This window comes from Mesoplodon mirus, assembly GCF_964341445.2.
Source record: "Mesoplodon mirus genome assembly, chromosome: 2".
Lineage (NCBI taxonomy): Eukaryota > Metazoa > Chordata > Mammalia > Artiodactyla > Ziphiidae > Mesoplodon > Mesoplodon mirus.
The window spans coordinates 46,982,625-46,997,557 of NC_138977.1; the positions used below are offsets into that span (position 1 = coordinate 46,982,625).

Genomic DNA, 14,933 nt, shown 5'->3' on the forward strand with positions numbered 1-14,933 from the left:
TCGTGAACCTCCTGAAATGTTCTCAGGGATTCCCAGTTCTGCAGACTACCTCATTTCTTGTTTTGAATAACACAGTTGAGTTTAATACTCAATTTTTAAAAATAAATATCTTGAAAACCATTTTTTTTCTAGATTTATCTGTCTCATACAATCTTATTTTATTGACAAATGTATTTTTATGTAGGTTTTCTCAGGCACTGCAGTTAAAAGTACAGAAAGATGCCAGAAACATTTCTTTATCTAAAAAACCCCAAAACAGAAAGAAGGAAAAGGAAAAAGATGATTCCTTGGGTGAAGAGAGAAAAACACTTGTGGTACAGGTAAATTTCCATGTTTTAATGTGTATTAAGTTTTAAATTTAATATATCCTTAAATTTGGGGGGTGGAGGGCAGGAAATAATGAAGATCTTAAAAGTTTCCTGAGTGGCTAACAAGTTAACTTTTAGCTTACTTGTAAAAATATATCTTTCCTGTAGACATTACCTGTTTAAAAAAAATCTTAGCATATCATGTACTGAATGCCTACTGTATGCCAGTCTGTGCAATAGGGCTTGTCAGGAGATCACACTCATCCAAGAGCATTTAGACACACGTGTGCACACCCACATGCAAACACATGGACACAAACCCATGCACACACCACTTTTTTGCCTTAAATGATAGGAAAGAAAAATATAATTTTTAGAATTTTATATAAAGCAGAGCATCTAAAAATTGAGATTTGGGTACTCAATTTATTTGAAGTTTACTTTTCTTGGTAATTTATCCAGAATCTGTTCTTGGTAAGATAATTCAAATCTACCACCAACCCACTCCCATTTTCTCAAGTGAACCCAAAGAAGAAAGAGTCCTCAATTCTGTGCTCCCTGACTCTAAATATATGAGAACAAAAGCAAGCATGTTTGAGTCCTCTTCCATTGTTTTCCACTGAAATATAAATGTGATATGTGTGTATATCATTAAATCTGATATATATATATCTATATATATATAGATAGATAGATATATATCTCAGAGCTAATGTGAGTTTCATTTTCATTTGAAATAGATATCTCACTAAGAATCCCGGGTTTAATTATAATTCCATAGGTAGAATAAGAAAAACTGGAGCACAAGAAGGTGATATCTCGGACTTCCCTGTCAGTCTAGTGGTTAAGACTTCCAATGCAGGGGGCCCTGGTTTGATCTCTGGTCAGGGAACTAAGATCTCACATGCTGCACAGCGTAGCCAAAAATTTTTTTTAAAAAGGGTGATATCTCTGGAATTCTGCTTTCGTTGATAAAGTACTTTATAGGAAAAGGTGATTTTTCATTCTCCTCAGATCATTAATGTTATTAACATTTTTGTAACAGGATACAAATGCTGATCCCAAAATTAAGGATTCTAAAGCATTTAAAATAAAAGGATCAAAAATGGATGGAGAAAAAGTTGAAAAAGTCAGTCGAGCTTCAAATGCCAGCTGTCTCAATGACAATGGGATGAGCCACATCAAAACAGTGCCTTCAACAAGCCTCCGAGATTGCAGCAATGGCAGCGTGGGCCACACAAGAAATCCAGGCATGGCAATTCCTCCACTTACGTACAACCTTCCTGCAGTGGCTCCCATTTCATACAGGTATGAAAATAAGAACAAAATGTTGTTTAAGGAAAGGACATCTTTACAAATTGCAAATATTTATCAATTCAGCCACATGTATTATTACTCTCAGGTTTCTGAATCCTATTCATTCTTGTCAGGTTACTGTTTCAAGAGACTTCTTGGCTAATGTGATAAAAATGATTAGCATTTGATCAAAAAATTTACCTGAGTCCTAAGAAAATAAGGTTGTATTATTTAAGGTGAAGGAATCTATAGCTATTTAGTCTAAGAACACAAAAGGAGTTTGTCATTATAAAAGAGATAATTGGTTTTGAGCGTCTGCTGCTTCATGGCATGGCTGTGGGCATGTAATTGTACAAAGGAGCTCCTGTTGGAAATTTCGCAGAAAGGAAGGTAATTTATTGGCATTGAAGGCTGGGTGGGAGGCGTATGAGGGTAGTGGTAAAGGACAGAGTGTTTCACCAGATCTGTGAGCATCGTATGTTTAAGAATAGGCATTAAATTCTGATTAAACTGCATGTCACTTGGTGCTGGGTCTTTTGATTTTGTGCTTGAAAAAAAAAATTACTGCTGGGTCTAACGCAAATTTTTTTGTTGCTTTTGTTACAGAGTGGATGAGAAAACCAAGAAGTATTGTATTCCATTTGCTAAACCAAATAAACATTCTCCAGCAGGAGTTTATAATATTAATGTGACCACATCGGTAAGTGAACTGTTTCAGAGGCAGAAGAGCAAACATTAGTCATTTCTAGACTTTTATTAACAGGAAATATGATAGTGAAGAACTGAGAGTTTTATTGAGAGACGTGTCATAAAGTGGAAAGTTAATTATGTATATATCATCCCAGCGTGTCAAAATCATAAGTGTGAGAGACAAGTTTAAGTTTCATAAGTCTGGAAATTTAAATATAAGATGTTATTATTATATAGAATGGATAAACAACAAGATCCTACTGTGTAGCACAGGGAACTATATTCAATATCCTGAGATAATGGAAAAGAATATAAAAAAGATATATATATGTATAACTGAATCACCTTGCTGTGCAGCAGAAATTAACCCAATATTGTAAATCAACTATACTTCAATAAAAAAAAGATGTTATTGTTAAAATGACATCTGTTTTCATTTCTTCAGTAATGGTAAAGTTTCTTAACCTAATGCTTGGTGATCAGTTCTGATGAGAAGATAAGTTGTCTTATCTCACCCACACCAGGTTTCTGGTGGAAATATTCTATTTATTCATTTAATAAATATTGATTATCTATTATGTTTAAGTCACTGAAGAAGAATAAGTCAGTCTTTCTCTTCAGGAATCTCATGGTTTAGTAGAGAATCAACACATTAAAACAGTGTCAGATTACAGTAGTAGAAGCATGTCAAGATTCGGAGGTCTTCTGAAGGTTCAGAGGAGCATTATTATGCTGACCACAGCTGCCAGAATGCTTCTTTTTAAAGTTAAGTTGAATCATCATCGTTCTTCCACTCAAAACCCTCCATTGGCTTCTCATCTCTGAGTAAAGACCAAAATGCTTTTAGGGCCTATTAGTCCCTGAGTGACTCACTCCCTCATCCCTCTATCCCACTCCTGGCTACTCTCTTTTTTTTTTTTTTTTTTGCGGTCCGCGGGCCTCTCACTGTTGTGGCCTCTCCCACTGCGGAGCACAGGCTCCAGACGTGCAGGCTCAGCGGCCATGGCTCACGGGCCCAGCCGCTCCGCGGCATGTGGGATCTTCCCAGATTGGGGCACGAACCCGTGTCCCCTGCATCGTCAGGCGGACTCTCAACCACTGCCCCACCGAGGAAGCCCTACTCTCATTTCTGATCACTCCATTCCAACCACATTGATTTCCTTGTTATTCCTGGAACATGGCAAGATATACTCCCACATATGGGTTTTTGCACCTGCTATTTCCTCTGTTTTAGAACACTCTTTCTCCAGATAATCCAAAGAATTTGCTTTTTCTCCTCCTTGGCTTACATGAAACCTTATTGTGAGGTCTTCCCAAATATTTTAACTCATTTTGTCTCCTATTATTCTCTCCCCTCCCTTTGCTTAATTGTTTTTTTCCGTTGCCTTACCCGACATCCTCTATTCTCTTATTTATATATGGTCTGTCTCTCCCTCACCCTGCCCACCACCCCGAATGTAAACTTCCAAGGAAGGATTTATGCTTTGTTTGTTTTCCCCACTGCTCTGCCCCACACCTAGAGCAGTGTCTAACGCATTGAAGCTGCTTAAGAAATGTGGTGAATAGATTTTTCTGCCAGGGAAGGGGAGGTATGGATGTATTCCCCAAAGAGGATTTTTCTCACACATTTCCCTTCTCTACCTCTCCCATTATCCTCAGAGCTGAAAAATATAGCCTTCTTTTCATCTCTCATGATTGCAATTGTTTTTCTTTTAACTATCCTTAGCCTATAATTTCTGTACCCATAATACTTTCCTTTTTGATATATCCTACTCATTTATTGTGGAGATTTTTGTGTTTTACATTCCTGGTCTGCTTTGGAAGATTATTTTGATCAGCAATTCTTTTCAAAGTAGCTGGCTCAATACCATTTTGCTGGAATTGATATTAGCCTTCTTTCAGGCATTGCATAATCAATGCTGGCTGATAATCTTAGATCTCATTTCTGTTTATCCTTCTTTGGAATAGGCAATCAAGAAAGGAGGTAAAGATTAGTAGGGAGAAGACCCACTGGAGTCTTTTCTTTCTTTTTTTTTTTTTTTTAAATCATAAAGGTTTATTACCCAAGAGAACAAACGTTAGGTTTTAAACCAAGACAAAAAAAGCATGTCCAAATACTTAACTACATAGCCCAGAAAACATGATCAATAACAAACTGAGAAAATGCTAAAGCAGAATCCCTATTAATTTTTTTTTAATTTTTAATTTTTTTTATTAGTTTCTGCTTTATAACAAAGTGAATCAGTCATACATATACATCTGTTCCCACATCCCTTCCCTCCTGTGTCTCCCTCCCTCCCACCCTCCCCATCCCACCCCTCCAGGCGGTCACAAAGCACCGAGCTGATCTCCCTGTGCTCTGCGGCTGCTTCCCACTATCTATCTACCTTACGTTTGGTAGTGTATATATGTCCATGCCTCTCTCTCGCTTTGTCACAGCTTACCCTTCCCCCTCCCCATATCCTCAAGTCCATTCTCAAGTAGGTCTGTGTCTTTATTCCTGTTTTACCCCTAGGTTCTTCATGACATTTTTTAAAATTCCATATATATGTGTTAGCATACGGTATTTGTCTTTCTCTTTCTGACTTACTTCACTCTGTATGACAGACTCTAAGTCTATCCACCTCCTTACAAATAGCTCAGTTTCGTTTCTTTTTATGGCTGAGTAATATTCCATTGTATATATGTGCCACATCTTCTTTATCCATCCATCCGATGATGGACACTTAGGTTGTTTCCATCTCCGGGCTATTGTGAATAGAGCTGCAATGAACATTTTGGTACATGTCTCTTTTTGAATTATGGTTTTCTCAGGGTATATGCCCAGTCCCACTGGAGTCTTTTCTTAATGAAAATTAACCCAGGCAGAACTAAGGCTAAACTTTCTTCAACTTCTAGGTTGAACATGAATAGCCTTCTCCCATGCTTTATGCCCTGATTCTGAGATGTGAATACATATATTATTATAAACATCTCTTATGTATTTTATGTGTCACTTTTTAAAAAAAATTTATTTATTTTTGGCTGCGTTGGGTCTTCATTGCTATGTGTGGGCTTCTCATCACGGTGGCTCCTCTTGTTGCAGAGCATGGGCTCTAGGCGCGCGGGCTTCAGTAGTTGTGGCTTTCAGGCTCTAGAACTCAGGATCAGTAGCTGTGGCGCACAGGCTTAGTTGCTCCGCAGCATGTGGGATCTTCCCAGACCAGGGCTCGAACCCGTGTCCCCTGCATTGGCAGCCAGATTCTTAACAACTGCACCACCAAGGAAGTCCATGTGTTATGTTTTGAGTATGTAAATCTAGTAGTTTGGACTCATTATTTTATTTTATTGTTTTATACTTGCAGATAGTTTTTTTTAAACTAATTATTTTATTTTACAGCTGATTTGAACCTTGAGCCTTAGCACTCAAGATAGAGGGGGCTTCCCTGGTGGCATGGTGGTTGAGAATCCACCTGCCAATGCAGGGGACACGGGTTCGAGCCCTGGTCCGGGAAGATCCCACATGCCATGGAGTAACCAAGCCCTTGTGCCACACTGCTGAGCCTGTGCTCTACAGCCTGTGAGCCACAACTACTGAACCCTTGTGCCACAACTGCTGAAGCCCACTTGCCTAGAGCCCGTGCTCCGCATCAAGAGAAGCCACTGCAGGGCCTCCCTGGTGGCACAGTGGTTGAGAGTCCGCCTGCCGATGCAGGGGATACGGGTTCGTGCCCCGGTCTGGGAGGATCCCATATGCCGCGGAGCGGCTGGGCCTGTGAGCCATGGCCGCTAAGCCTGCGCATCCGGAGCCTGTGCTCCGCAACGGGAGAGGCCACAACAGTGAGAGGCCCGCGTACCGCAAAAAAAAAAAAAAAAAAAAAAAAGAGAAGCCACTGCAATGAGAAGCCCACACACTGCAACGAAGAGTAGCCCCCGCTCTCTGCAACTAGAGAAAGCCCATGTGCAGCAACGAAGACCCAACGCAGCCATAAATAAATAAATAAATAAATAAATAAATAAATAAATAAATTTATTTTAAAAAAAGAGAGAGCAAATAGAAACAGCCAAAAGAAAGACACTCAAAAGCTCACTACAGGACTTCTGAAGACTTTCTGGGAGGCAGAGTAGCATAATTCACAGAACATTAAACTCGAGGTATTTGGAGTCTCAGTGGCTTAACACTGTATTATACTCTTTGTGTGTATATTTCAGTATACATACATATATGTGGATATACATGGACATACATAGGATTTCGTTATCTATATGTGGTTTCTTTCCTTTTAGTAAATCATATAATCTCTCTATGTATCATCTGTTTTGAAAATGTGGAAAAGAATGTAGAGTTTCTATGATTCTCAAGTGAAACAGATTGGGAAAATGTCAAATTCATAAAGGTGCAGAATTGAAGTGCTGCTGTGCTGTTCTTCTCTTTATTATTTTTCCAGACTTTATCAAATATGAAGGAATAGTGCTTAGAAAGATGAGGAATATGATTGAAGTTATAATTTTATACTTAATAAACTGTATTTCTAGGAAAATAATATTTGCTAACAGTGAGGAGTAAGACAAGGACAGATGTAAAAAAATGAGTCACGAGATTATTATTGGGAAAAGCGAAAAATGTGCTAGGAGATGTGACATACATGACAAGATGAGCTATTCAGAATTCATGTGGCAACAGCAACTATGCTGAAAAGCCCAGCAAGTGTCATAAGACCTGACCTTGCTGGCCTGAAAGACCAGGACACTGATGCCCATCTTTTAACCTTGTACTGCTTGCCAGGACTTACATTGAAGTTTGGTGGAGGGAGAAGGAGAAACTCATAGCAACCAACCAATCTGCTTGTTAGTAATTTTAATAGATTTAAAGAGGAAGAGGTTTGAAATAACTAGATGAAATTGTTTTGTATGTTATTAGTGTTTGTTTTGTTTGTTTGTTTTTGGGGTTTTTTGGGTTTTTTGTTTTTTTTTTACATCTTTATTGGAGTATAATTGCTTTACAATGGTGTGTTAGTTTCTGCTTTATTACAAAGTGAATCAGTTATACATATACATATGTTCCCATATCTCTTCCCTCTTGCGTCTCCCTCCCTCCCACCCTCCCTATCCCACCCCTCTAGGTGGTCACAAAGCACCGAGCTGATCTCTCTGTGCTCTGTGGCTGCTTTCCACTAGCTAGCTATTTTACATTTGGTAGTGTATATATGTCCATGCCACTCTCTCACTTTGTCACAGCTTACCCTTCCCCCTCCCTGTGTCCTCAAGTCCGTTCTCTAGTAGGTCTGTGTCTTTATTCCTGTCTTACCCCTAGGTTCTTCATGACATTTTTTCCCCCTAGATTCCATATATATGTGTTAGCATATGGTATTTGTCTTTCTCTTTCTGACTTACTTCACACTGTATGACAGACTCTAGGTCCATCCAGCTCACTACAAGTAACTCAATTTTGTTTCTTTTTATTAGTGGTCTTCAAATTTTGTCTTATTCTAGCTTTTCAATTCTATAAATTTTAGGATATGAACACAGTGATTATGAAAGGGGGCAAGCTTACCTGGAAGCTAATTCATTTGTGTTAACCATTCTGATGATATTAGGTTGCTAGTGAAAAGAGTCTACTTCAGGCAAATAAGAAAAGAAGGGAATACTCAAAGAGAGATGTCCGTTTGCCTGAACTCAACTATAATCATCTCCCTGAACTAAAAGCCTTGGAAGGCATCGGTATGTTTGTAACGCTTTTACTTTTTCAGCCCTTTTGTTTACATTATTTAAAATGTATGTTAAATAAACTAATAGAATATTAAAAATTTATAGTAACTTTACATATTTAAGTATGTGAAAATGTACAGACTTATGTACAATAAGTACATACCAAGGGACAGATACTGAATGTGAAGAACTAACAAAAACGTCTGATTTTCTCACTGTGTTTATGGTTATTTTTATCTAGCTCGAAATTCCAGGCTAATAAAGAAGGAGAACAAAAATCTTTCAGAATCTCGACTTCCTTCTCTGGTCGCTATTGACTTGCACACCTTCAATACTGCATTACATCAGGTATAGAAATACTCTCTGTAGGACGCATGGAACTCAGGTCTCTCTCATATTTCCTTTTAAAGTGTCCTATGGAGAGTTTGCTCTTAAGAATTGGGCAGGTTTATTAGTGGGATCTATAAAATTTTGCTTGTTAAATTTTGTTTTATGGTTCATTGCATTAAGTACCCTTATTACATATATATTTACATAAACATTTCCCAGCTTACAGTGATCAATCTTTTATAGATTAAAAAATTGTGTGTGTGTGTGTGTGTGCGTGTGTGTAGCCTAGCTATGGCTTTAATATAACTATAGGCTTTATGGTAGTTTATGATATTTCACTGCATTAATACCAAAGTTATTACCTTTCAAAGAATGAAACTCTGGAATAGTTTTTATTATCTTAAAATGTATTCTCCATTTGACACTTTTCCCCGGGACAATCCATTCCATCCAATGTAAAGATTTTCTATTCCTTATAGTCTTTTGCTATAATTCCTCTTATCTCTTCAGAATATTTACGTTTCTGCTACTTTTATATCAACAACAGTCATATCACTAAGAAAACTGGCAACCTTTTTAATCTCCTGAGCCATCCATAACTAACTACAAACTTGAGATATGAATCATTGAACTTTCCCTTTACTTCTTCAAACAGATTTTCACCTTTGCTTGTTGCTAGGCAACTCTTGTTTTGGAATTCTCCATCCTCCATCCTCATTGTTTAAGGATTTCCATTTCATACACAGCCCCTGTATGTAGCCTCCTTCTCTATGCCGATGCTTTTTCCTACTGTTACTCTTTAAATTATTTTGTAGAGCTCTGCAAACAAGAGGAATGACATTGTCGAGGATAACAAATTGCAGAGGCAGTTACCCAGTGATTCTGAAAAAAACATTTACAGACTGCTGCTGCTTTTGCCTTATCTCTTGCCAGCCGTTTCGGGAGCAACATCATCAAAGCTAAACAAATTCCTGTTGTGTGAAGATGAATCACTGCCACAGATTTTACATTTAGGGACTACAGAGTCTCAGGAAATTCCTGTATACTTCTAAACTTAAATATGGATTTTAAAGCTGCAGAATTTTCCACTTGCTCTTTGTGAGCACACTATTGTCCAAATCACTTTTCAGGGTTGACATAGCTCAATCTAGTTTCATGCAATGGAAGAAAGGCTTTGGCTGCCTTCCCACTTCTTCAATATTTTTATTTCTTGTTCAGAACTAACCCTTTTATATTTATAAACTGGTTCTGCATTTTTACTCTCAGTTTATTTGTTTAATTTCCATTTGCATTTAAAATAAAGAAGAAAGTAGGTGTAGGGAAAAACACAAATTAACACCAAAGTAACACGAGCTTATGTCTGGAAAATCTGAGTGGAAAGAGAACAGGAGACTGAAAGGAAAAGGCCTGCTGGCAGAGGCTGTGACCTGCCTTGCAGTCTTACTTTATGGTATTCATCTCTACACTGAACTACATTTTGTTTCTGTACATAACACAAACATTTTCACATTTATGAAACTCTATTATGTACCTCTGGAACAATCTGTAAGATAGATTTTGTAAGTAAAATATTATTTAATCTGTGGAATCTGTCTCCACTCCCTCACCCCCTACATGCTTACATGTCTTATGTACTTATATACATAGCTTCAGATTTTTTCCTCTAAGCACTGTTTTCTTCATCCCACAAATTTCAAAATGTTATATTTTCATTATCATTCCATTCAAACATTAAAACATTTTTCCTTGTAATTTCTTCTTTAACCCAGTAATTATTTAGAAATGTGTTGTTTAATAGTTAGATATTTGGACGTTCCTTAGATATTTTATTATTAATTTGTAATTTAATTCCATATGGTCAGAGAATATACTCTGTATGATTTTGATTTTTTTAGATTCACTGAGATGTGTTTTATGGCCCGGCATGTGGTCTATCTTGGTGAATGAACCTTGTTCTCTTGAAAATAATGTATATTCTTTAGTTGTCAGATATAGTATTCTATAAATGTGAAATCCAATTAAGGTTGATAGTGTTGTTTAGACATTCTATATCCTTGATGATTTTTTTGTTTAGTTCCGTCAGTTCCTGAAAGAGTGCTGTCAAAATCTTTTACTATGATTGTGGAATTGTCTATTTTTCTCTTACATCTGTCTGTTTTTGCTTCATGTATTTTAAATCTGTCTTATTAGGTAATACACATTTATACTTGCTTTGTCTTCCTGATACATTGTCCCTTTTATCATTATGAAATGTCTCTTTCTCTCATGGTGCTCTGTGCCTTAAAGTCTATTTTATCTGAGATTAAAGTAGTCACTCCAGCCTACTTCCACTTATTCGTTTCCATAGTATATCTTTCTACTTTCATTTACTTTCAGCCTATCTGGTTTTGTATTTAAAGTGTTTCTTTTGCCAACAGCATACAAATTAGGGTCTTCCCTTGGTAGCTATTCTCTCAATTCTGATTCTTTTAATTGGAATGTCTGTTTGTTTTCTATTTCTGCTAACAAATTACTACCAATTTAAAACAGTCTCCATTTATTATAGGTTCCATAGGTCAGAAGTCCAGGCACAGCTGCTGCTTTCCTTAAGAGTCTCATGGGCTGAAACCAAGATGTCAGCAGGGCTGCATTTCTTTCTGGAGGCTTGCGCGGGTATCCATTTCCAGGCTCATTCAAGTTGTTGGCAGCATCTAGTTCCATGTGGTTGTGGGACTGAGGTCTCTGTTTCCCTGCTGGCTGGCTCCTGGGCGTTGTTCTCATTCTCAGCTTCTTGAGGCCACTCACATTCCTTGGCTCATGGCCTAATTCCATGATCCTCAAAGCCAGCAACAGTGGTTGAACCTTTCTTACTCCTTGACTCTCTCTTACGTCCCCTTCTGCCTCATCTTTCTGACATTCTTCCCATTTTAAGGGCACATATGATTTCTTGGGTCCACCAGGATAATCTCTCTCTCTTAGGGTCAGCTGATTAATAGCATTAATTCCATGTGCAAAGTCCCTTCACAGCAATAGCTAAATTAGTTTGATTGACTAGCCAGGACAGGAATCTTAGTGAAATATCTTTAGAATCCTGCCTACCACTAAATATTTAGGCCATTAACATTAATGTGATTATTGATATGTTTGAATCTAGCTCTATCTTTTTATTAGTTGCTTTTTGTTCTTCTGTTTTCCCTTTCCAGCCTTCTTTTGTATTTGAATATTTTTAGTATTGGCTTTTTGGAGATACCTCTTTGCATTATTTTTTAGTGACTTCTCTAGGGATTACAGTATATATACCTAACCTTTCATAGTCTACTTAAATATTGTACCACTTATAAAATGTAGAAACCTTGCAAATGTATTTCCGTTCCTCCCACCTGAACTTTATGTTACAGTTTGCATTTGTATTTTGTTCACACATACATTGAAAACCTCACTATACTATGTTATACTTTTTGCTTTCAATAGTCATAAGTATTTTATGGGAAGAAAGTAGTTTTCTATGTTTACCTAGCTACTTACCGTTTCTGTTGTTTTTCGTCTTAAAGATTACAGTTTTATTTTCTGGTATTATTTTCCTTCAATCTGAAAGACCTCCTTTAGTGTTTCTTGCAGAGCAGGTTGGATGGTGACAAACTCTTTTAGTTTTCTTTCATTTGGGAATGACATTATTTTGCCTTCTTTCCTGAAATATATTTTCACTGGATATAGAATTTGAGTTGGTAGTTTTAAAAAATTTCTTTTTCTCTCAGGACTATAAAGGTATTATTTCTCTGTCTTCTGATCTCTACGATTTCTGGTGGGAAATTCTCAGGTATTTGAATTGTTACCCTGTAAGTAATGTTTCATTTTTCTCTAGCTGCTTTCAAGATCTAATCTTTACCTTTCGTGTTTATTAGTTTGAATATGATATGTCTAGGCATAGTTTTCTCTGAGTGGATCCTTTTGGAGTTTGCTAAGCTTCTTGAATCTGTAAATTTATCTCTATTACCAAATTTGGGAAGTTTTTGGTCACTATTTCTTCAAACATATTTTTCCTGCCTAATTTCTGTCTCTTCTCCTTCTGAAGTTCTAATGAATGACATATATGTTAGACCTTTTGGTAGGTATTTTCTCACAGGTTCCTGAGACTCTTCACTTTCTTCAATCTTTTTTCTCTCTACTTTTCAGACTGAGTAATTTCTATTGATCTTTCCTCAAGTTCTTTGACTACTTTGTCACTTCCTTTCTGCTATCAATTTTAAAATTTCAGATAATGTATTTTTTAGTTCTAAAATATCCACTTAGTTCTTTTTTAGAAATTCTATTTCTCTACTAAGAACTCCTGTCCCTTCATTTATTTCAAGTATGTATAAATTTCCAGCATCTGGGCCACCTCAGGATTGTCTTTACCTTTTGACTGCCTTTTCCCTTGAGAATGAATCACACTTTCCTGGATCTTTTTATGTCCAGTAATTTTGAATTGTATCTCAGATATTGTAAACATTGTATTGTATAGTCTCTGGGTCTTGTTATAATCTTCAGGAGAATGTTGAAATTTTTATTTTAGTAAGCAGTCACCCAAGTTTTGTTTACACTGTAAATTCTGCCTTACCTTCTGTGAGAGGTGGTTTAAATCTCAGTTCTCTAAGTCTTTGTCATCCTAGTTTGCATCTATCCTGCACTTGTGTAGTTCAGGGCTTAGTTGGAGACTTGTACAAGTGAGTATAATCTCATTCACTTCTCTAAATTGAATTTAGACAATTGCTATGCTGTTGGGAGCTATCCCATGCATGCATACCTCAGGAACTGGACTGAGACTTCTGTGGGTTTATACATAGAATTAGAGGGTCCCCTTCTCTAGTTCTCCTCCCTCCGGAGTCCCCGCCCCATACTTTTTGCCCTGCAGGGACCCCTTTTTCTGGTTTCTCTGACTATAAAGATGGAGTTCCTTTCAGACTTTTAGCTTCTTGCACTTCTTTACGACTCTGAGACTAGGACTTGCCCTTTGGGCAAAGTCACAGAAGTGAAAAACAAACAAAATTGGAAACCTACCCCCTTGTGAAGGGATACATCTCCAAGTTTTGACTCTTTTCCTTAATCCTCAGTTTTTCTATTTTTTCTAAAGGGTTTTGTTTTGTTTTGTTTGTTCATTTATTTTGGTGATAGGTAGACATGGGTTATAGTGGGTTTACATTGCCCTGGCACATCAGAAGTATCTTTTAACGTATGTATCAACAAAGAGGTCAAAGAGTAAGATGAAGCCCTTACTTCATCTTCTTCTGTGTAAGCAACTTGAGCTATGACTAGTTCTCAAATTTTAATCATCTGGTATTTGACCAAGAATTGGGATTTTGAGGAAGTAGGACTTTTACAATTACTGAGACTCTATAATGCTCAATTATTAACTTGTAGGTATCAGGATCTCCCCTGTCAGATGATTCAGAGGCCGATTTGCCACGAGTGGAACACCAGCACTGACTGTCATTTTGGTTCTGAGCTGGGTAGGTCTGATTTCTCACCCTTGAAGCTGTGTAACCTTTCATGGGAAATATTTTGTAGTTTGCTGAAGCAATAAATTCTACAGCTGAAACATTCTCCAATGATTGACTGTATGAGAACTCTTTTTTGTTTGTTTGTTTCTTTGTTTTTTTGCGGTACGCGGGCCTCTCACTGTTGTGGCCTCTCCCATTGCGGAGCACAGGCTCCGGACGCGCAGGCTCAGAGGCCATGGCTCACGGGCCCAGCCACTCCGCGGCATGTGGGATCCTCCCGGACCGGGGCACGAACCCGTGTCCCCTGCATTGGCAGGCGGACTCTCAACCACTGCGCCACCAGGGAAGCCCCTATGAGAACTCTTGATAGACAAAGAGTTGTACTACTTAAAAAAACAGGAGTAGCTTTTGTCTCTGTGATGAAATCCCTTTTCATAGCGCTTGAATCTCTTGCTTTTAAACTAATCTCCTGTATTTTATTGGATACAGTAATGTGAAATTAGGGTGACAAGTGCTCCAGAAGGATATATACTTATCTCCCGTATCAGTCATTTGCCCTTTGGGTTTGTAAAGCAAGAAAGAGTAAATGATTGCTTGGTAATCTTTTTCCTAATAAAGAGGGATCAGCACCATATCAAGTGATTGCCTTCCTTTTAAATATAACTTTTTAGTACTGAAAAACCAAAACCAAAAAAAAAAAAAGAGAAAAAATCAGACCTTTTTGGGTGATAATTTGCTATGTGAGCTCACCCAAGTCATTCAAAAATAAAATCCTGCATTCTTATAACTGTGTTGTTGGAATTAACCTGTTAACCTCCACAAAGCATTTTGAATGTCTGTGACATCAAATGTGAATTTACTGTGATGTGCACAAATCTTAAGTTTTTTTTTTTTTTTTTTTTTTTTTTTTCTTTTTGCGGTATGCGGGCCTCTCACTGTTGTGGCCTCCCCCGTTGCAGAGCACAGGCTCCGGATGCGCAGGCCCAGCGGCCATGGCTCACGGGCCCAGCCGCTCCGCGGCATATGGGATCCTCCCAGACCGGGGCACGAACCCGTATCCCCTGCATCGGCAGGCGGACTCTCAACCACTTGCGCCACCAGGGAGGCCCAAATCTTAAGTTTTAATTTCTCATTTTTACAGGTCCCTTCCAAGGGCCTAGTAGAA

At 37.8% G+C, this 14,933-nt stretch overlaps 1 protein-coding gene across 1 annotated transcript in view; it reads left to right on the plus strand.

Moving 5' to 3' along the window:
• The window catches only part of CDKL2 (cyclin dependent kinase like 2), a 33,951-nt gene extending 20,154 nt beyond the window's left edge, over positions 1-13,797 (plus strand). Inside the window, exons 8-13 of the mRNA XM_082611419.1 lie at positions 185-320; positions 1,354-1,616; positions 2,211-2,304; positions 7,871-7,994; positions 8,224-8,330; positions 13,689-13,797. Of these exons, the coding sequence (XP_082467545.1) occupies positions 185-320; positions 1,354-1,616; positions 2,211-2,304; positions 7,871-7,994; positions 8,224-8,330; positions 13,689-13,754 (790 nt within the window). The 3' untranslated portion in view covers positions 13,755-13,797. The remainder of the gene's footprint in view (positions 1-184; positions 321-1,353; positions 1,617-2,210; positions 2,305-7,870; positions 7,995-8,223; positions 8,331-13,688) is intronic.
• Positions 13,798-14,933: the final 1,136 nt, after the last annotated feature.